At 30.8% G+C, this 21,152-nt stretch overlaps 3 protein-coding genes across 4 annotated transcripts; all 3 read right to left on the bottom strand.

The window, feature by feature from the left end:
- Positions 1-4,058: 4,058 nt before the first annotated feature.
- Positions 4,059-7,322, bottom strand: LOC131607577 (probable ATP synthase 24 kDa subunit, mitochondrial). The gene is made up of 7 exons (XM_058879561.1): positions 7,140-7,322; positions 6,629-6,722; positions 6,214-6,358; positions 6,000-6,110; positions 5,439-5,585; positions 4,626-4,748; positions 4,059-4,333 (listed from the first exon to the last, which is right to left on the bottom strand). The coding sequence occupies exons 1-7, from the start codon at positions 7,176-7,178 to the stop codon at positions 4,267-4,269; spliced, it is 726 nt and encodes a 241-aa protein (XP_058735544.1). The 5' UTR covers positions 7,179-7,322; the 3' UTR covers positions 4,059-4,266.
- Positions 7,323-11,410: 4,088 nt separating this feature from the next.
- LOC131602798 (iron-sulfur assembly protein IscA, chloroplastic-like) lies at positions 11,411-14,602 on the bottom strand. The gene is made up of 3 exons (XM_058874990.1): positions 14,325-14,602; positions 12,889-13,107; positions 11,411-11,859 (listed from the first exon to the last, which is right to left on the bottom strand). The coding sequence occupies exons 1-3, from the start codon at positions 14,491-14,493 to the stop codon at positions 11,717-11,719; spliced, it is 531 nt and encodes a 176-aa protein (XP_058730973.1). The 5' UTR covers positions 14,494-14,602; the 3' UTR covers positions 11,411-11,716.
- A 4,047-nt stretch (positions 14,603-18,649) lies between these two features.
- LOC131607576 (ras-related protein Rab7-like) lies at positions 18,650-20,619 on the bottom strand. Of its 2 annotated transcripts, none has more exons than XM_058879559.1 (7): positions 20,399-20,619; positions 20,248-20,274; positions 19,758-19,857; positions 19,425-19,571; positions 19,262-19,342; positions 19,037-19,182; positions 18,650-18,927 (listed from the first exon to the last, which is right to left on the bottom strand). In XM_058879559.1, exons 1-7 carry the CDS (start codon positions 20,461-20,463, stop codon positions 18,858-18,860), a joined length of 636 nt encoding a protein of 211 aa, XP_058735542.1. In that variant the 5' UTR covers positions 20,464-20,619; the 3' UTR covers positions 18,650-18,857. The 2 variants fall into 2 exon arrangements, with proteins under 2 accessions (XP_058735542.1, XP_058735543.1); XM_058879560.1 differs by having other exon boundaries at positions 18,650-18,924; positions 20,399-20,612.
- Positions 20,620-21,152: the final 533 nt, after the last annotated feature.

Genomic DNA, 21,152 nt, shown 5'->3' with positions numbered 1-21,152 from the left:
TTTTCTTTTCATCAAGACATTAATAAAGGCAAAATTCTAAAAAAACTTCTCAACTGGACTATGGTTACTATCATTTGCTATGGAAATATGGACTTTTGGACTTAGGATAGACTCTTTGCTTTGGACTTTCATCTGAGACCTAAGATTCATCTGGACCATCCATATGAACCTGAGACTTTTAGTTGAGACCCTAGGAGATTCATCTGATATCGTGGGTTTTATCTGTCTGTTTTGTGTTTTTATCTGATGCAGGGATTATTAACTGTGACTTTGAACTTTCATCTGATGCATGAGAATTCCATTTGTATTCTTAAACTTTATCTTATGCATGTGGCCTAACTTGATACTTTGAACTTATTTGATGCTCCAAGATTCATATGATGTTGTGGGTTTATTTGTGCAATTGGAATTTCATCTGCTTATTATTTGGTTTTCTTTAATGCTTAATCCAAAGGAAAGGAAATGCTCATTTTGACAGGTTGTTAGATGTTTGCTTCTTGTTGTTTAGATATATTTATTCCTTAGCTTTTACTTTATACTTTAGGATAGTCCCTTCATCTTTTGCCAATCTTCTTAAATTTTCAAAATCTTCCCCCTTTTCTAAAATATTCTTGTTTTCAAATTTAAAACTTTTTTTTATAATAAACTTTGACTTTGTCAAGTGATCGTCAAATCTTTTTCTTAATAAATGCTTCAAGACAGTTAAGCATATCAAAACCCTTTCAAAAAACCATAAAAAACACAAAATCTCATTCAAATCTTGTCACTTGGCTTTTCATTTTAAAATCTCTTCTCAAAAGATTAGATATTAGTCTTGTTTTAGAAGTGCTTGCAAACCATCCATACTCAAGATGATGCAAATGCTCATTTTCCCATAATTGTAGAGAGTATGTTGTGTTTTCCATTCAAGTAAGACAACATATCTCTTCATTAAAATTAATCAACAAACATTTGTTGTTTTCTTTTTAAGCGGAACTACTAATGTCCCGACTATCCTATTGCCCAAAAGGGGTATGTAGGCACAAAATGAGATGTCTTGTCGAGCATAATAAATAAATGTTCTTTTCCTATCCCATCAATCTTTTTTCTGCACACTTTTCTTTTATTTTAAAACACAGATTTTCAAAAGATTTTCATGGACTACCATGAATGTGAGAGGTGCTAATACTTTCTCTCTATATAACCAACCACTATATTCTTTTCTCTTTGTTTTATTAGTTTTGTTTTAAAACTTCTGTGGGTTTTATTTGTTCTTTTCCCTTTCTTTTGGAAACAATAAAATTCGGTGACGACTCTTGCTTTTTGTGAGTTAAGTTAATCAATAGTTTAATCTCAATTGATATTGTCAATTTTTTTAAGTTTATGAGCTCGGCTAGAGAAATATCCCCTTCAGAATGGGGAGAACTCGTAAGTGACCCTTATTGATGTCGCTATCAAGCAAACCTTAACTGCCATATACAACAAAAAAAGATGACGTCAGTAGAAAGAACAGTGGGGAAAGTAAGCTAGCACCAAATTGGTACGGACCTTGTAGATTCTGAACCAACACACTAACAAGTGAGCATACTCAAGAGAAGCCCACCACATGAACCTCATTCCAAGGACATGGAACGGTGTCAAGCTTAAACAGTACCACAACTAAGTTTTTTTCTTCCTATGATATATTGGAAATTATAAAATAATAATTACCATAGTGTGTTCTAATGTGACAAAAATGGGAATAAATTTTTGGTTGTTGCATAAATTTGTTTTTGGAATTCAAATTTACAACATATATGAAACAACACATGCATGGCCTATAAATACACATATATGAATCCAAAATGAAACACACAAAAATCATAGATTCTCTTTCAGACACTCTTCCTTGCATTCGAGTTTTTCGTCGGTCTTGTTGGAGGCAACTCGAGGGGGTCAACGAGGGAGCACTTTACTTGGGACACACCTTTGTGAGAGACACAATAGGTGTGTGAGTTCTCTCACTTATAAAGTGTTCATTCTTTCCTTTTTTTAACCAATGTGGGACTTCTTCCTCACACTTGATTCTCAACACTCCCCCTCAAGTGTGAGTACCTTCTACCCACCACCTGCGGGAAGTGTTTCGATACAAGTGAGTCGGTCCCTATCTCGAAACCAGGCTCTGATACCACTGTTGGAGGCAACTCGGGGGTGTCAACGAGGGAGCACTTTACTTGGGATACACCTTTGTGAGAGACACACCACATCTCCACCTAAAATCTTAAGGTGATAGGTGTGTGAGTTCTCTCACTTATAAAGTGTTCATTCTTTCCTTTTTTAACCAATGTGGGACTTCTTCCTCACACTTGATTCTCAACAGGTCTTACGCAAACTCGACAAAAGGCTGAATTATCCTAGGTATTCCTGCGTTCCAACTCTAAGACATAAGGAAAGTGGTTTCATTCACGATTCCAGCCTGAATCTTTTTGATCTTTCTGATATTTCTAACATGATATTCTCAATAAACCAAATTTTCACCATGTCATCTATTTATTATTGCATTAAATTATAGGGTAGAGGTTACACTCTCCACGCTACCACTAATCCTTGAATGTTAAAGTTGTGGCACAATAAAGGAAAAAGTCAAAGACATCAAACCTCGAAAGCATAAATGGTGCACAAACACATTGAACCTAGAATGTGTAGGTGGTGCACAAACAAAAACATCAAACCTCAAACGAGTAGGTGGTTCACAAAAAAAAACATGGATACACAAAGACATCAAACCACAAATACGTAAGTAGTTCACAATCGAAGACATCTAACCTCGAACACACAGGGAATGTACACTCGAAACGGATAACCCCTTATGTCAACTAGCCACTACATAGGAAGAAGGTGATGTCCTTAATAGGTTAAATTACTCCTAAGATCCTTTAAGTTATTTAATTGTAACAATTTGGTCTTTCAAGTTTTTTTTGTAACAACTTAATCCTTTTGGGTGATATCTGCCTCTTTTTTCTCGCGTTTTAATCATTTAGAAATGTTGATTGTTGTGTTTTTGGAAACACTTCATCAATTTTACATCCCTTAAAATAATTGCATCCACAATTAGCACATTTTCTCGGTTAAAAAAAGGATAATGGTGCACACATTTGATAATATAAAGGACCTAGTTGTAACAAAAATAATACGAAGGACCAAATTGTTACAATTAAATAATTTAAAGAACCTTGGGAGTAATTTAACCTCCTTAATAAGGACAACCTCGAATCAAGTTATCCCTTGGGGCAGGGACGAGTTATAACAAAAGAACAAAAATCAAAAGTAATATAAAAAATATTTATAAGGAACAAATTAAACAAAAATTATTAATGAAGCTACAATCAAGAAATGTTATATTTGTAGGGATCAATTTCATAGTTTAACCTTTTAAAATTTATTTTATTTAACTTAGACTTTTTGATTTTTAATATTTATCCTTAAGACAGTGGAAGTGCTCTTCAGTGGAAGTGTCTATTTTTTCATTGCAAATTTATTCTTCAACAGTAAAACAAAATATTCAATTAATTTATGCTCTTAATTTTCTAAATATATAGATAAAAGGTGTTTATGAGTCTCCGTGAGAGCAATGTCTGACCTAGCAGTAGTGAGGTAAATTAATCTTCCAACATGTCTGAAAAAAACACTTAATTGAGTTGTCCTGAATCTTGATAAAGTTTGATTGCTGGATCAAGAGGTTCAATTCAAGGCAATACTCTCTCAGATTAAGCAATAATTTCTACTGCTAACAGCATCATAATAGTTGTTTAACAGTATAAGCAATAATTTCCTGCAATAGTTTGTGAGGTCCCTTTCCAACAGCAGCAAACTTAGATTATAACATCTAAAAGAACACGGTTTCAATTTGATTTAAAAAGGTGGTAACTCTAGATGATCTCAATCTAGATGTGACCATATCTACAAGTTATTAATCAAAATCTAATCATCCCAGTTTTCACTTTTCGGATATGAAATACTTCATTTTAAATGCCAGAATGTGAGGAGATACCAAAATTGAGTACATCCATGAAATTAATAAGAATAACCTGGGAAACAACTTCACAAAAAAAATTAAACATTTGATTACTTCAATTTCCAGATTTAACTTGGAATTTGAATAAAAACGACCTTGAAAACTCAAGAATCTTCGAACTGACTTCAATGTTGCATCTCAAAATCATTGGTGTCTTACTTATTGAAGAAACATGGCCTCACCATTATCCAAGTACAATATTTTATAATGTATAAAAATATGTTGAAGACATTTTAAAGGAAATTCCGGATGTCCAAAGATTTGACATCAACTGCCCCAGCCTCATCCTTGAATTCCTCCCTGAAATTTCAAACAGGAAAAATAAATCATACAAGGTTTAAATTTTTAAGAAGGGTAACATGTCAAATGCACATATTCCAAAATGCAAAAGTCATAAGAACATTTTGCCTATCTTTGAAGTTAAAATCAAGCAGAAAATAGAAATAGTATCGCGTGCTTAACAAGGGAGTTTTTGTTACAAAAGCAGGTGAATGGGGGAGAAGGGAAAAACTGCAGTAGTTTGAAATGGTGCTGTGATTAGTTAGTTTGCCTGTTAAAAAAATAAATAAATGGTGATGTGACTGTAACTTACTTTTTCTGTTGAGTTTCTATTGCCTCAACAACATCCTTTTTCAACTCCTCCAGCTGTGCTTTGGCTATTTTAAGCTCCAGCTCCTCTTCTAACTTTGGCAATTCTTGCTTTTGAATTCCAAGTCTAAGATGGCAACACCAAAGGGTGAAAAATCAAGAGGAAAACCAAAATAAGTAATTATAAACCAGTAATTCGTTCTGCTCAAATGAAGATAATTATTAAACATTTTAGATTCCTCACTAGTGAAGAAGGCATTTATCTTACCCAAAAAATCAACAAGAGGAAAACCAAAATTAAGTATAGTAATTATAACTCAATAACTCATTCTGCTCAAATGAAGATATAATTATTAAGCATTCTAGATTCCTCACTAGTGAAGTAGGCATTATTTTACCCAGAAAATAAGGCATCCAAACAACCAAAAGCCCAAAAGGAATCCCAAACAAAACACAAGAGAGGACAATTGACCATACAACACACAAAGGATAAACCACGAAATTCTCAAACAAGCTGCCACAAAATGCAATACTTGGAAAGAAATGAACAAAAGTACAAATGTTCGTAAATTGTAAGAGTCAACTGACACCTCCCTTCTACTCAAATATTTTTATTACAAAACTTCCACCTCTACAACATAAGATGAAATGAGCATTGTTCAATAGAATGAAGATACTAATATCCAACTACATCAGAAAGTAATATTTAAAAATCAATAGTTAGCAAAAAGCTTGTTAAATGGCATGAAAATATAAACAAAATAAAATAGTTACATACCAAAGCTTTAATAGATATAATATAGGAATATAAACTTACTTCTTATTAATCTTATCAAACTCTGCCAAAAGAAGGTCCATTCCTTTCTTATCATTTCTCAAGAGGGGTTTCTTTAAATCCTTTTCGATTTTGTCCAATGCATCAATCATCAAACCCTCAGCTCCAAGATTATCTATAAGACCTCTCCTGAAAAAAAGAGTGTACCAACATATATGAGTCGATGTGACTAGAGCCTAATGCACCCCTAGCGAGCGAGGGGTGTCTGTATCGTGCCACCTTTTCTCTCATTTGTGTGTGTATAACATAAGCATACACAAAAGTTTAAACATGACAACTAATCGTGCAAATAATAACAACTTTTGACTAAGAGCTACAGGTTTTAAAAAAGCACTTAGACAATGAATAAAAAGGTAAACTAAATAGGAATATCATATTACATATCAGCGGTCTGCAATTGACAACATTGACAGGATAAAGATTTTTTGTTAAAAATAAAAAAATAATCATGATGATGATGATAACAAGAACACCACATGTTACATATAGGTATGCACAACATCTAGTTACAAAATGGAGAGAGTAGAATAGAACATTGCATACTTGGTTCTTATTTCCTTCAAGGTCAAAAGATAAGTTCGAGCATCAGGAATATCGTGTGTCGCTAGATCAATGGTTTCTAAGATGTCTTGGGATTCTGTCAAGAGGTTTGCCCTGCAAAATGCATAGCACAATGTCGGCAAAACATTATTGAAGTATTGTAAAAAACCAAAATAAAAAGAAAGACTGATAAAAACAAGGTAAAGGAGAAACTCACTTCTCTCTGATCGTTTTCATGACCTTGGCATAATGAGAAACAGCAGCTGGATCCTCTGGAGCTAGAGTGATCTTCTCCTTTTTTAATATTCCGATGGCTGTCTCAAATTTGTTCTTCACCTCCAGAAAAATATTCTTCAGCATCTCTTTTAGCATTCAAACAAGAGTATACTGTCAGTAACACGCATGAAAAAGCACAAAAAAATTCTACTGAAAATCAGAGTTCTAATTTCTTTCCATCTTTTGCACTAAGCTAGCTCTAGTTACACAAAAGCGCAGAAAAAAACTACTTTAAAATCAAACTATTGAATCAAACACTAACATCATTATGGCTATCTCAGTCCCAAAATCCATGTGAGTACACACATTAAAGGTAATTAAATAAAAATACAACTCTAAACCATAGGAGAACTCACCATCTCCCTTAAGAGCAGGAAGTTCAGAGCCTTTAGCATAGTGACGAACCGGAACAGCAAACTCCCTTTGCAGAAGAATTTGACTACCATACAGCTATATAAAAAAAAAAGTAGAAATTATTCACAATTCAAGTAATTCATATCAAACAATAATTACATTTCATTCGTTTTCGATGAGTGCAATGAAACTCAATATAACTGAAAAATAATCAGCGAAAAAAATCAATTTATGCATGGCAATTACTGGTGAGAAATTATCGATCAGTTCTAGCTAGATGCACATGATAGTGAAATACAATAACCTAATTTTCCAAAAGGAATTAACAACTTAGATCTTAACACTCGTAATCGAATTCAAAATCATCAGATATGAATTTCTGAAAAAACAAAATCTGTTGAGATCCGGAGATTACAGTTTACAACGGCGAAATCGGAAATCGGAATATGAAATATGAATGCAATCGATAGCTAGAAACTGTTGATAGAAGGAAGAGAAGAAATGAGGACGAACCAATCTGGATTTGGATGCGATGCGAGAAGCGAGTGCCATGGCCGATGAGCTTTTCTCTCTCTGAAATGCGATTAGGGCTTTCTCTGTGTTTCACTTTGATGCCGTTGTTCTCTCTTAGCGTGTATTGAAATTGAGAAGAGATTAACAAGGTAAGGTGCACTCTATTCCCGATGGAATAGGTTTTACCTTATCTCAGCCGTTCGATTTTTTGTTGATGCTTATTCTAAATTTTCATCTCTTTAAAATTTTTTATTAGTTCGAAATATTATATTTTATTTGTTGATTTTTTTATAATTTTTTTATTAACAATGAATTGGTCAAGTGGTAATAGATTTCACATATTCTCCTACCAAAATTAGTCGATTAAGAGATAACTAGCCGTCTACCCGTGCGATGCACGGACATGTAATATTGATTATATAGGTATGCATTAAATTATTTTCTAATTATTATTAATAAATTTTCTAAAAATATATGAATTAATTTAGAGAGTTGAGATGATTGTTGATAGAAGAAAGATGAGTTAAATGATATAACTTAGTTTGCACCACTTGATTATACTCTTAACATGCGAAATAAAAGAAAAAATATATATAACAATATAATTAATTAATTAAATGGAAAATTAGAGACATAATGTCTTAATTTAATGTCTAATTTTCAATCCATGACATGTTTATAGCTACACATACAAAACATTCATGGCATGCTAATGCTAATATATGGACATGCAAAAAAATATAAAGAAATTAAAAGTATGAAAAATGGAAATAAATAATAATAATAATAATAATAATAATAATAATAATAATAATAATAATAATATATAATAATAATAATACATGCAAAAAAGTCAGGGCATGCTAATATATGGACACACAATAAAAAAAATAACTTAGAACAATAGAAACAATCAATAAAAGAATAAAATTAATAATAATACAAAAACTAAATTTTTTATTTTATTTTATGATGCACTTTTATTTCCCACAAAATAAAGAAATGAATGTGAATTGAATACAATTCTGGGATTGAGTTTTAATGTAGGAGATGTCAATCTTAAATTCAAAATCTCTGTCTAATTGTGTACTCCATTATATAAATTCATCCATAAGAGGCTAATAATACAATTTGTATGCATGTTTAACTTCAGAATATACCACATAGTTTTTCGATAAGGGGAAGATGAAAGATCAACAATCTTACAAACCTTGATCACAAAAAGGCTCTCCGGCTGCACGTACCCTCCAAGCTTCATCGCATACATCCTAACTTTCAATTGAGGTTGAGAAAACTTGCTGGATAGTAAGAGTTTGATGATGACAGTTCCATTTTCAAGAAGAAAATGAGATGTTGTTTTAAAAGTGAGTAAAATAGTTGAGAATTTATATCATTGAGTTAATGGAGAATTTATAAAAGTGAGTTAGTGGATAAATTTTAACTAAATAGAAAGAAAATGGAGAGAGAAATTGGAGATGTAATGAAGTGGGACGAGAAGTTGGATATAGAAATTTGAGGTAGTGGGAAGTTTTAAATAATGGAATTAATAATTATTATATTATTAATTAATTAATTAAAGAAAAAAGATTATGGTAGAAAATTTATTTAATTATTAATTTGTAAAAGAAAATTGAAAAAAATGTAATGAAATTCTCATTAGGTGTCCTATTTATGTGGGATCTATTAAAATGATATGTGGATATTATTATTTTTAATTTGCAATTTAATAATAACTTAAAACACTATACGTGGCTACTATTTACTATTATTATATTTATTATTAATTAATAATTAGTTTATTAAAGAAAAAGGTTTTGGGGGAAAATCTTTGATAGAGACCTTCTAGAATTATAATTAAGTATGATTATATAGAATATCTTCAACAATATCAATATCTAAAAAAAACATATCAATATCTAAAAAAAACATATCAAAGATATATGTATCTACAAACAAAAATGTCAAAGAGTTAAAAAATAAAGATACAATTGAAATAACACTGTTTTTATTATTATTATTATTATTATTATTATTATTATTATTATTATTATTATTAATTTTTTAATAAATTTAGGAAAATTTAAAATTAGAAAGTGGTTAGTGGGTTATTTTGGTTAATAGTTAGTGGGTAAATGAATTTTATTATTATTAACATTAATTTAAGATTATTATTATTATTATTAATTTTAATTTAACATCTTTATTATTATTATTATTATTATTATTATTATTATTATTATTATTATTATTATTAATTTTTTCAATAAATTTAGGAAATTTTAAAATTAGGAAGTGGGTAGTGGGTTATTTTGATTAATAGTTAGTGGGTAAATAAATTCTATTATTATTAATATTAATTTAAGATTACTATAAATTTTATTTTAATTATTAATTAATTAATAAGTGAATTAATTTTGGAGGGAGTTTTGGAGGGAAAATTTTGGTGGGAAGAAGTTATAGGATTATAATTTAGTATGATAAAAACTTGGTATGTGTATCATGATAACAACAAAAGTTTGTTAAAGAAAACACACACAAAAGTTTTTTTTTTTACTATTTGATTTGTTTAAAAGATAATAAATCATTATGTCAATTTTTTCATTATATGTGATATTTTGCATCAAACATGTTTTTTTTTAATTTGAAACATGTTACTTTATTGTAATGTTATAATATTTGTGTTAGTATATTTTTTATAATAATTTTGATCAATAACAAATTCATCTAACTTAAGTTATATTTGATTTGATTGAATAAATTTTTTAAACTTCTTATCCAACCTAATACTCTCATTCATTGCCACCATACTGTCCACCAATTTACATACTTGTTTTTATTGTTTTTATTGGTTGTAATAATTATTAAAAATTTACACAACCATTAGGTCCAAGGTTTGAGCATTGATGTTGGTGTCTAACCGATTAATATCGATTTTTATCAGTTGAGATAAAATTTGCAGACTCTAAATTCACATAATTAAAAAAATATTAATTATTTGAAATTTTAAGAAAGGTATATTATAAATTATTTAAAAGTTTGAAGGCTTGATTAAAAATCTTTTAGTTTGAAGATCTAATAAAAAAACTTATTAATAACTTTTGAAATTTGATTATAAACTTTGTGGTTTAGTAAACTCGAGAGTAATTAAATATATTTTTAAAATAATAAATAATGTATTGATAAAAGAACATAAATAATAGTACTTATATTCAAGAAGAAACCAAATCACTAAGAAGAAGAAAAGAAAATACAGAAAACAATATTTTCTAACAAAAGTACATTGGGACAATTTCCTAATAATACAATTCAAGAATTTGTAAGAAATACAATTGATATTTAATTCCAAAGATCGATCATTCCGGACAAATATTTTTATTTTCAAGTAAAAAAGAATTATAAAGCAATTTTTTTGAAAAAAATCAAATTCAATATTTTTATTTAAAAGTTTTGATAGCAATCCTCCATAATTATAATTTTGAGCTTTTAGTATTCAATAAAAGAATTTTCAGTTTTCCAGTAGATTTATAGATGTTCTCACAATTTTATTTTTTTGAATAAATGTTGTATTTTAATCACTTAACCAATTTAAATATTAAATTTTAAAGTTATGAAATGTTAGAAACTTATTGGCAGGTAACAATAAGAAAAACTTTAAAAACCAACTTATGTCAATATTATATTTACAATACTTGAAAAATGATTGAATATAATTTTAAATCAATAAATAAAGTAATTACCACTCTCTTAATTTTCTTCGCATATACTAACTTCGAAGTGTTTGATCAATCATAATGTTCATGCTTCCCTTTTGATCTAATAAATGTAAAAGACTTTACAAATAAACACTTTTCAATTCTTAAGTGGTTTAAAAAAAAAAAAAAAAAAAGTTCATTCCCAAGTGCACAAAATCAGAAGTTCAAAGTCCAAAAGCCCCACCAATCGTTAGTTGGTCCAGTGGTGATTGGCGCTGGACTTGGTAGGGAGAACCACGGTTCGATCCCCCGCAACTGCGATCGGGAGGGGGATGGAACCACTTGATGCCAGAACTCGCCCCCGAACCGGACTAAACCGGTGCTATAAAGCCAAAAAAAAAAAAAAAAGTCCAAAAGCCCCCAATGATGCAATAAAATGTCTTACCTTTAGCATTTAGACATCAAATGAGATGGATAAAAGACCTGTTTTGAAATATTAATACTTAAAATCTCTCAAATTTCAGCAGATACTTTCTAGTTTTGATTTTTCAGTGCATCGCTAATACCTTAACCGAAGCATCAACAGAGAACAGAGGTTCAAGATTCAGTAGTTAGTAATTGTTTCTGATAGTATTCATATTAGAACAAACAGATTTCGGACGACAAATACAACAGATCCTATGAGTGTTTGTTTATACAGACCTTAACAAGAAACTGATACAGCAAAGCAAACAGAAATAGGAATAACAAACAAATGCAGTAGATTTTTATCCAGACAATTCCTATAATGTATTTGTTAGTATAGAGTCCTATAAATATTCCAAAGTATTGCTTGAAACAGTCATCGTAATATTGTTACTATTACTAATGTCTATAAACATGATTTTACATTTCTGCATTAAAGGATTTACCACATCCACAGGTCTGTGTTGCATTAGGATTTTTGAAATTGAAGCCTCCCCCAATCAGAGCGTCGCTGTAGTCTAATTGCATCCCAAATACGAAGAGTAGGCTCTTAGGATCACAAACTGCAAAAACAAATGGAGAAGTCAAATATCTGATGCATTGACCTAAAAAGTTTATGACTTGTCAAGAATTGAAACATGGAGTGCTGCAGCTGGCACATTAATAGTAGAAATACACAGAAAAAATTTCCTCTATAAAAGTGACTATGTATATGCATAAGTTTTGTTTCAGCACAATGTGTGATACATTTTGCAATGTGAAAAGGACCATGCTTTCAACCAAGTCTTAAGAGTTGAACTTTTTACTGCTGAACATATAAAGAGCTAGCAGCTAGCTTGCATTTCTTTAAAACAATACTATCACAGATTACACTTAGTTGATACATAAATCTATCTCTTGAAAGAGTAGTTAATTCATATTAGAGAAAATGTTAAATCCTATGAACCTATTTGGATTTGGCTTATTTGAGCTTATTTACTGATAAATTTTGTGAGACTATTTTAGAGAACTTATAACATTGTTCGCCAGCTGTTTTCGGCTTATTTTCATAAGTTTTCGAAGATAACTAATGAAAATAGAAATACTCCAACTTTTATTTTATCTTTTGCTATAAAAATAGTTTATACATAGAGCACTTATCATGATAAGCGTCTGTATTATAAGCTGCAAATAAGTTGTTTATCCAAACAAGGCCTAAATAGAACCACTCACTTTCTAATGTTTCTATTACCATTGAAGTACTAGTTTGATAACAGTTGTATATATATATATATATATATATATATATATATATATATATATATATATATATATATATATATATATATATATATATATATATATATATATACACACACGTATTTGTTGTACAAAGTTACGTCAATGCATACTAAAAGCCTTAAACCAGATATATATGCCCGTATTAAAACAAAACCCCCGCACTGCATAAATCTATAATTAAGATTTTCATCAAAACTAGAACCCGTATTGTATTTGAAGATATTAGATGTAGCTAAAGCATGAGAAATAAAAGAGAGAGAAAAAGCCCTATGAATAAAAAATGCTATAAGAAATAGAATAAGAAGTCATACCAATTACAAAACCTTTGTATTCAATGATGGAGTCATCTGGCCTTGTATTAGCCCTGTCCTCAAACTCCATTGCATATGACATACCAGAGCATCCACCCTGTTTGACACCTATTCTTAAGCACAAATCTTGATTTCGTTCAGACCTCATCTTATTCAAGTGATTCAGTGCATTATCTGAAAGCGAAATTGCAGGCGCCACGGCCTCAGATGCAGGCGCAGCTGAAACATGGAAATTCAAGCAAAGACCGAATTAGTACACCGTGAAGGCAGGGGAAAATATCACAGTATGTGCACACTAGTATATATAACAAAAACCAGAGTCTTTTGTTACACTCCGGTTATTTTTTGTTTTCGACTCTCGGCATCCAAAAGTCACAGTAAATTCCGGCGAAGTGTCAAGCCGAATAAGCTCATACAAGTGGGCAAAACTCTCCTATCCTAGCATCTATGTTTCTCATCCGCAAAACTCAAGTTTGAAACCTTACTTAAGGGAAAACATGTAACGCATCACCGGTAAGACCAACAAGGCTATTAAAATTGAGTTTGAATGCCCATCAATTTGATCAAAATCACGTCAAAAAAACCACATCAATCCAAAAGCTCCAAATAGCTACTTCATTATTTATATGTTTTGTTGCAGTGGGATGCGATTTCCCACCATGGTGTGGTTTCTAACATGAATCCAAACACATATTAAATATATGTTTGGTTTAGCTTTTGGAAGAGACAAAAGCAATTCTAGAAGTATAATATTGAATTTGAAACGATTTTAAGGTGTTTGGTTCTTCTAAGGTAGAATTGATTATGCCTTCAAAATTGATTCTACTTGAAGCTATAATTTTTAACTTTTGAATTTAAACGTGTTTTTTACCTTGAAATTTACTGTTCAACTCAATTTTATATAAAATTATCCAAACATAAATCACTTTACATTCAACTCACTTTTAAGAATCAATTTTTTTCCAACGCAGAACCAAACATACCTTGATAATATTAAAACAAAAGTGAACAACAATAACAAAACATTCCACTTTTTCCTAAATTTTCTTGAGCCATTCCAAAGAACTTGGAGTGATAGTAAAAATATTATGAAAACTAAGTTTCCATTATCCACCATATAAATCTTAATATGTAGTTATGATTGGCTATAGTTAATTGTTAAGAAAGAAACTATTGTTAACAAAGAGTGATAAGAAATCACCTAAGTAGCACCTAATTAGGGATAATTCTAAGATCAAATCAAGTAATCAGCTTTCTAATTACATGGAAATGAATTTAATTGCAACAGCATCCACAATTTCATCAATTAGAAGAAAGCGCATCGCTCTTTCCTATTAAAAATGAATAAATATCTGTAAAACCTAATAATTATGATGTTGTTTGCGCTGATAATTAACAGAGGCACAGAATATAATCGGAAGGGGAAAAAGGCGTACCGGTGGCAGGAACGGAAACGGCTCGGATTGAGAGAGGTTTGGGACTATGACGGCGATTGAGAATTGGTGATGAAAATCGGAAAGAGAGAGATGCGTGAGTTTGAGGAACAGAGATGGGAACGCGAACAAATTGAGGAGAGTAGGGCATAGTGATTGCAGAGAAAGCCATTTTTGGGTAGAGAAGAGAAGGAGAACAACGCCAAACACCGATTAGCTACGTCTTTTAGGTGGTTTTGTTTTGTCTCAATTTGATGCAATTATTAGGGGCCTTGGTTTTTCAGTCAACTGTTATCGAGAAAAAAGAAAAAAAGAAAACACCAAACTAAAATAGGTGAGTAATAGGTTTTTGTTTAAAAAAAAAATTACCAAAAAAACAAGTTTTTCAGAAAATTTATCAAAGTGTCTAAGTTTCGCAGGACCTTAGAATATGCGCCAAATGAATTGGCGCATTGGTACAAAAATTAGGTGTATACGTCAAATGGTTTGGCGCCAATGTGTCACCCACATTAGGTAAGTCAAATGGTTTGGCGCCTATGTGGGTGTTTTTTTTCTTTTTTTTTTGACTTTTTACACTAATAAGCCAAATGAAGTGGCTAATTCAAGAAAATGTTATATCAATGCGTCAAATGGTTTGGCGCATACTCCAAAGGGTCTGCAAAACCTAGACACTTTGATAAATTTTTTAAAAAACTTGTTTTTTTGGTAATTTTTTTTTAAAACATTGTTATTTAAATTTTTTTCTGTTTTTCTTATAGAAGGGAAAATTGTTTAGAAGTTGTTTTTATTGTTTCTCTTTTATATATTTAAAAGTATCACTTGAAGGAAAGTATCTTCTAATATGAGTGATACATTTGAAATTTTTTAAAAAAATTATAGATATTTTGATGAAATAGAGAGTCTAATTTGTTGTTGGGTGCAAATTTTGTAGAAAGTAGAGTATACGGGTGAAATATAATTCTATTCAAGTATTTTGTATTTAATTTTAATTTGGTTTTGTATTTGAGTGTCATTTTATTTGGATGTTAGTATATAAATTCAAAGTGAATTTTATTTGGAACATATTTTATAATTTGAGATTAGAGAAAATTTAGTTACAAATGAGTTACTTTTCTCTCTCTCTCTCTCTACAATTCTTTCAACTTTACCTTCTTTATATTTTTGTGTTTCAATGGAATTTCGCTGCTAACTCCAACAAATTGGTATCCGGAGGTTCGGTTCGATTAACAAGAAAACACGAGTATAGTGAGGTGTGTGATTGATATCGTTCCTGAAATTCACACTGAATTGAAGATCAAAATCGAAGAGATTCACATTTCTTGATTCTCAGGGTTTGTGAAACACGAGCGTGGGCGAGAATTGAGTGATTTGCACAAGAAGAAGATGAATGACGAAAACAGTAGCTTGAACACAAAGCTTCTAGTATTTGATAGAAAGAATTGGAATCGGTGGTTGATTCAAATGCGTGTGTTATTTGAAGCTTAAGATGCTATTGATATCGTCAATAACAGTTACACGTTGGTTGCAGAAAATGCAATATAAGCACTAAGAAATGCATAACGTGATACGAGGAAGAAGGATCAGAAGCATTGTTCTATATTTGTCAGTGTGTGGACACGGAAGTGTTTGAGAAGATTGCTGACATGGCGATGGTGAAAGTTGTGTGGGATACACTTGCGCGGTGCTATGGTGGTGACGCATCTGTGAAGAAAGTAAAGTTTCAGTCCCTATGCAAGCAATACAAGAATCTCAGCATGAAGAACAATGAGAAGGTGCTTGATTATATTTCTAGAGTGAATGCGATCACGAATGAGATGAAAGCTTGTGGAGAAAATCTCTCTGAACAAGTAACCATTGAAAAGGTACTAAAATCTCTTACTCCTTATTTTGATTATATAGTTGTAGTCATAGAACATTCACTATGAGAATTGAATAACTTTAGAGTAGTTTAAAGCCATCAGAATTGTGTTTGACTGAAAGGAACTCTGAAAGGGAAACATAACATGCTTTGAAAGCTACTTTTGTTAAGATGAACAAGAAGCAAGCATGGTCAGAGAACAAGAAAAAGAATTGGGGTGGTGCTTATAAGTCAGAAGTCTTCAATCCAGATGAGAAGAAACATAAGAATGTTCAAAAGGAAAAGGAGAAGTTTGATAAGAGAAATGTTCAGTGCTGCAATTGTAGGTTTGGCCATTTTGATGCTGATTACTAGTCAAACAAAGAAAAAAAGGATGAATAAGCCAATATAGCTATAGCAGATTTTGAAGATGAACCTGTGTAATTTATGGCATATGAGAATGAAGGTGGAAAAATGGTAGATTGGTGGTATATGGACATTGGTTGCTCAAACCACCTAATTGGAAACAAGCAATGGCTGGTTAATTTTGACTCTAGTAGAAAGACCAAGATCAGATGTGTTGATGATAAGTATATAAATGTTAAAGGAATGAGAAATGTCAAAGTAAAATTGAAAAATGGCAAAACTATATTGATTAAGGATGTATGATATGTTTCTGACATGGATAGCAATCTGATGAATGTAGGTCAGCTGCTTGAAAAAGGTTTTTCACTAACCATGAAGGACAATCTTTTAGAGTGTGTTTGGATGAGGTAATTGGAAATTTTAAAGAAATTTAAAATTCAAAGCAATTCAAATGATTCAATTGAAATCCATTCATTTTAAATTATTTTGTTTGGATGGAGTATTAAGGTAATTCATTGTTAAATTTTTTTGGTCATTTTTTATAAAATATAAATTTTTTGGACCAAATTAAAAAAATTGAAAAGTAGGGACCAAATTGTAATTTTTTAAAATTTGAAGGACCAAATTGTAAATTTTAAAAGTTATTAAGGACCAATTTACAATTTTTAGGAAAATTTTAGGGTCAATTTTGTAATTTAGGAAAATATGAGGACCAATTTGCAAAATTTGAAGAAATAATAGTAACAAATACATTTTATGGAGTAAGAAGGAATTTCAAATTCTTTGGTTTTTGGTGTCATTTCAAAATGATTAAATTTAACTTAGATAAAATACTCCATAAATTTCCATCATTTTAACAATTCTTCATTTTTGTATCCAAACAATAAATTTTGTGCAAACCATTTTGAATTCCCTCAAAACATTACATTACCTCATTAAAATGCTTCATCCAAACACACTCTTAAGGTTGTATGATTGTGATCAGAAGTTGATTATGCAGTCTGAATTGAGAATAAATAGGATATTCAAGCTGAATGTTGAAACAACAAACACTCAATGCCTTAGTGCAACAAGTGTTGAAAGAGAAAGTAAGTTGTGGCACAAGAGATTGAGACATTTGAACTGCATAAGCTTGGGGCATTTGGGTTCAAAGAATTTGGTACATGGAATTCCAAAGATTGCGACACCAGAGAAATCATGAGATATATACATGAGATGAAATCAACCAAGATTGTCATTCTCATAAAATGCCTCCAAGAGCACCTCATGCTTTGGATATGGTGATTTATTATGTGTGTGGGCCATTTTTAGTACCTTCACTTGGAGGGAACAAGTACTTCATGTCATTTGTGGATGAGTTCACAAGAATGACATGGGTAGCATGCATAAAGTTCAAACATTGGGCGATTGCGAAGTTCAAGTTCTTCAAAGTGAAGGGCTGAAAATCAGAGTGGACAAAGGTTGAAGATCCTCATAACCGATGGTAGAGGTGAGTTCAACTCTGGAGAGTTCAAGAAGTTATGTGAGGAGAATGGTATTAAGCATGAGGTGACTACTCCATGCACTCCACAACACAATGGTCTTGCTGAGAGAAGGAGCAACACTCTGCTTGACATGACAAAAAGCATGTTGAAAGAAAATAATTTGTCTCACTCATTTTGGGGTGAAGTTGTTGCCATTGCAACATATATGCTCAACATATGTCCAACAAAGAAGTTAAAGGAAGTAGTTCCTACTGAAAAATGGATTAGAAGAAAGAAAAGTGTGAGTCATTTCAATGTGTTTGGTTCTGTATGTTACAAACATGTTCAAGATGCTAGAAGGAAATTGGACGACAGAAGCAATGTTATGTTGCTTATAGGTTATCACTGTACAGGTGCCTATAAAATCTATTGCCCAGTCACCAACAGGGTCGCCATCAATAGAGATGTGATAGTGAAAGAATCAGAAATATGGGATAGGAACAGGTCTCATTCCAACTTATATAAAGTTTATACGCTTTTAGATTTTATCATGTTGATTTTTTTGAAATTTTTTTCTTCCGCCTTCACTTTTATTTTATCTTTTCTTTTATAATATAGAAATATAATGCAAAAAAAATGTAGAAATATAATATACAAAAATATGTTCCGACAAAAAATATTTGATTAAACCATGAAAGTTAAAAAATATAAGTTCACCTAAAGAAAATACAGAGAAGAAATTTCCAAGCTTAAGAATAATAGTAACCCATGCCATACAACCTGAACCAAACATAATTTGATCAACTATATATATCATAGTAAAGAACAAAACCACGTTCCTTAAAAATTTATTTATCCTTAACAACAACTTCAACATGCACAACGACTTCCTTGTTCTACTGCTTCTGAAGGAGCTTCAGAAATTCCTCGAAAATAACTGCTACGAAATAACAATGTTTTGTTGTTTCATTAAAAATGTATACCTTATTCATAATATTTTTTAAAAATCTTCTAAAAATGTTGAAGAAAAACAGAAGTTAGATTCTTACATATCCAATTCATGTTCATTTTCTGATGCAACTTTAGCAACACATAAAAATGCATCATCAACATTGTAACTCTCTTTCGCAGAGGTCTCAAAATATGGTATGTTACCCCTAGAAGCGCACCAGTCTCTAGCTTTTTTCTCAGTAACCTTAAACAATTAACATGAAAAAGGTTCAATCATTAAAAAAAAATAGTATACTAATCATAAAGTTTAATTATCTACATACCCTTCTACTGTTTCCACCATCTACATCAATCTTGTTCCCAAGTAATACAAAGGGAAATGCATCAGGATTTTCTGTATCAGCCTAAAATCAATTTCACATCACATAATTAAACTTAAGTGAGAAAGTAGCAACAATAATCACATAATTTAATTAAACTACACACCTGTTTAAGAAAATCAGCATGCCAATTGCTTAATGTATCAAATGTTTTGTGTATATTTACATCATATACCAAAACACAACAATCTGCACCTCTATAAAATGCAGCTCCAAGACTATGGAACCTCTCTTGTCCTGCAGTATCCCAAATCTGCCACAACATTTTATCATTTATAGCATTAAAATTTTATTCAAAAATATCCAATTAAATTAACTCAGTTAATAGCTATTCATAAACATCTAATTGCAGGGTCGCAAGTTTAAACTTGTGACATCCCACTTATCTAACAATTAGGCTATTAGACAAAAAAAAATTAGGAAAATTTGAATCACTCGCCTGCAATGTTACTAGTTTGTCATCAACCAGTAGCTCCTTTGTAACAAAATCAGCTCCAATTGTAGCTTTATACTGTTGGCTGAATTTTTTATAAACATATCTAAATTGAAAGTTAATGTTCCACAATATAGGAGTAATATTAATTAAATAATTGAAACCATACTATATAATTTTATGTTAAAATTTCATTGTTCACATCACCTATTTTAATGCATCTTAGATGAACATTAAATTCGACAGAAATATATTAGGCACCCATTATTATTTGCCAGCTGGACTGAACTATCTTCCCCACATTCAAAAAATGCCAACTCATGCATCAGTTTTGACAGTTAAAAAAACATAACACAACAAAAAATGAAATAGTGAAAAGCTAAAAAAAAATTAATGATTAATGCATCTATAATGAATCAACAATAGTATCAGAAAAATAACAAGTTTTCACTTCTTTTTTTGTTTTTTGCTTTTATTGAAAATGACAAATGGATACTGGTTCATCAGAGATGTCTTCCCAACTCTGCAAAGAAAAATAAAATTCAACTCACATTTATCAATAATAACATTTCCATTAAGTAATAATAATAATCTCAGAAAATTCGAAAATAAATAAATAAATAAAATTTTATAAAATATTTACGTACCCGCTATCTCCAAGGACGATGACCTTAAGCAAAGTTCTCTTTTTGTGTGAAATGGAAAGATCCATGTTGAAGATTCAAACTCAGAAGCACTTATCAGAATCACTTATAAGAAGCAGAAAGAACAACTTATTTCAGTTTCAATTTTCTTGCAATGAATAGTAGTGAAGTAGTAGTTGAAAAGAAGAAGGTAAAATAATAAAATGGTTGCAAAGAGAAAAGGGAAACCCGTGTGATTCTTCTTTTTCTGATTTTGAATGATGGTGGTGATGAGAATCATGTGAATTTTGACAACCAAACTCAACGTTCTAGTGACAGCAAAGCGTTGTTATTTTTAATGTTGGAAAAATATTTTATAAAGTTTTTTTTTTGCTGACTTTACAAGTTTAATATTAATGTTTTGAATAAATAAATTTGAATTATATAATATACGTGCTTGCCTTATTTGTTCGATCTAAATAAAAAAAGAAAAAAGTTTAGGTGTTTTTTTTGTGACAGTTGAGAAATGTCTTTCTGTTTTAGCTGTGAAATGTGATGTTATTTATTTTGATATACTTTTGGAAGAAATTAGGATGATTGTTGCTTGATGCATGCCTACCATTAATGTAAAGTTATCACTATTAAGAGAAAAATGAAAGAAATACGATGTTACAAAAGAAATAAATATATGTAACCAAGTACTTGGGCTCGAGTGACAAATGAGTCTCTGCATAGGACGATATTTAGGGAATACCAAGTTCGATTTCTGGCAGAAACA

This window comes from Vicia villosa, linkage group LG5 (genome assembly GCF_029867415.1).
Source record: "Vicia villosa cultivar HV-30 ecotype Madison, WI linkage group LG5, Vvil1.0, whole genome shotgun sequence".
Taxonomy (NCBI): Eukaryota; Viridiplantae; Streptophyta; class Magnoliopsida; order Fabales; family Fabaceae; genus Vicia; species Vicia villosa.
Note: the sequence above shows the minus strand (reverse complement) of the source record. Positions and strands in the feature narration are given on the sequence as shown.

Excerpts from the sequence above, each read along its gene's own strand:
- LOC131607577 (XM_058879561.1), bottom strand. The coding sequence starts at position 7,178 with ATGGCACTCGCTTCTCGCATCGCATCCAAATCCAGATTG. Across the intron at positions 6,723-7,139 it reads TCGCATCCAAATCCAGATTG|CTGTATGGTAGTCAAATTCT; the intron begins GTTCGTCCTCAT and ends TTTTTTATATAG. Across the intron at positions 6,111-6,213 it reads ATGAAAACGATCAGAGAGAA|GGCAAACCTCTTGACAGAAT; the intron begins GTGAGTTTCTCC and ends TGCATTTTGCAG.
- LOC131602798 (XM_058874990.1), bottom strand. The coding sequence starts at position 14,493 with ATGGCTTTCTCTGCAATCACTATGCCCTACTCTCCTCAATTTGTTCGC. Across the intron at positions 13,108-14,324 it reads CGTTTCCGTTCCTGCCACCG|CTGCGCCTGCATCTGAGGCC; the intron begins GTACGCCTTTTT and ends TCCATGTTTCAG. Across the intron at positions 11,860-12,888 it reads ATACAAAGGTTTTGTAATTG|TTTGTGATCCTAAGAGCCTA; the intron begins GTATGACTTCTT and ends TTGTTTTTGCAG.
- LOC131607576 (XM_058879559.1), bottom strand. The coding sequence starts at position 20,463 with ATGGATCTTTCCATTTCACACAAAAAGAGAACTTTGCTTAAGGTCATC. Across the intron at positions 20,275-20,398 it reads ATCGTCCTTGGAGATAGCGG|AGTTGGGAAGACATCTCTGA; the intron begins GTACGTAAATAT and ends TTTTCTTTGCAG. Across the intron at positions 19,183-19,261 it reads ATGGTGGAAACAGTAGAAGG|GTTACTGAGAAAAAAGCTAG; the intron begins GTATGTAGATAA and ends TAATTGTTTAAG.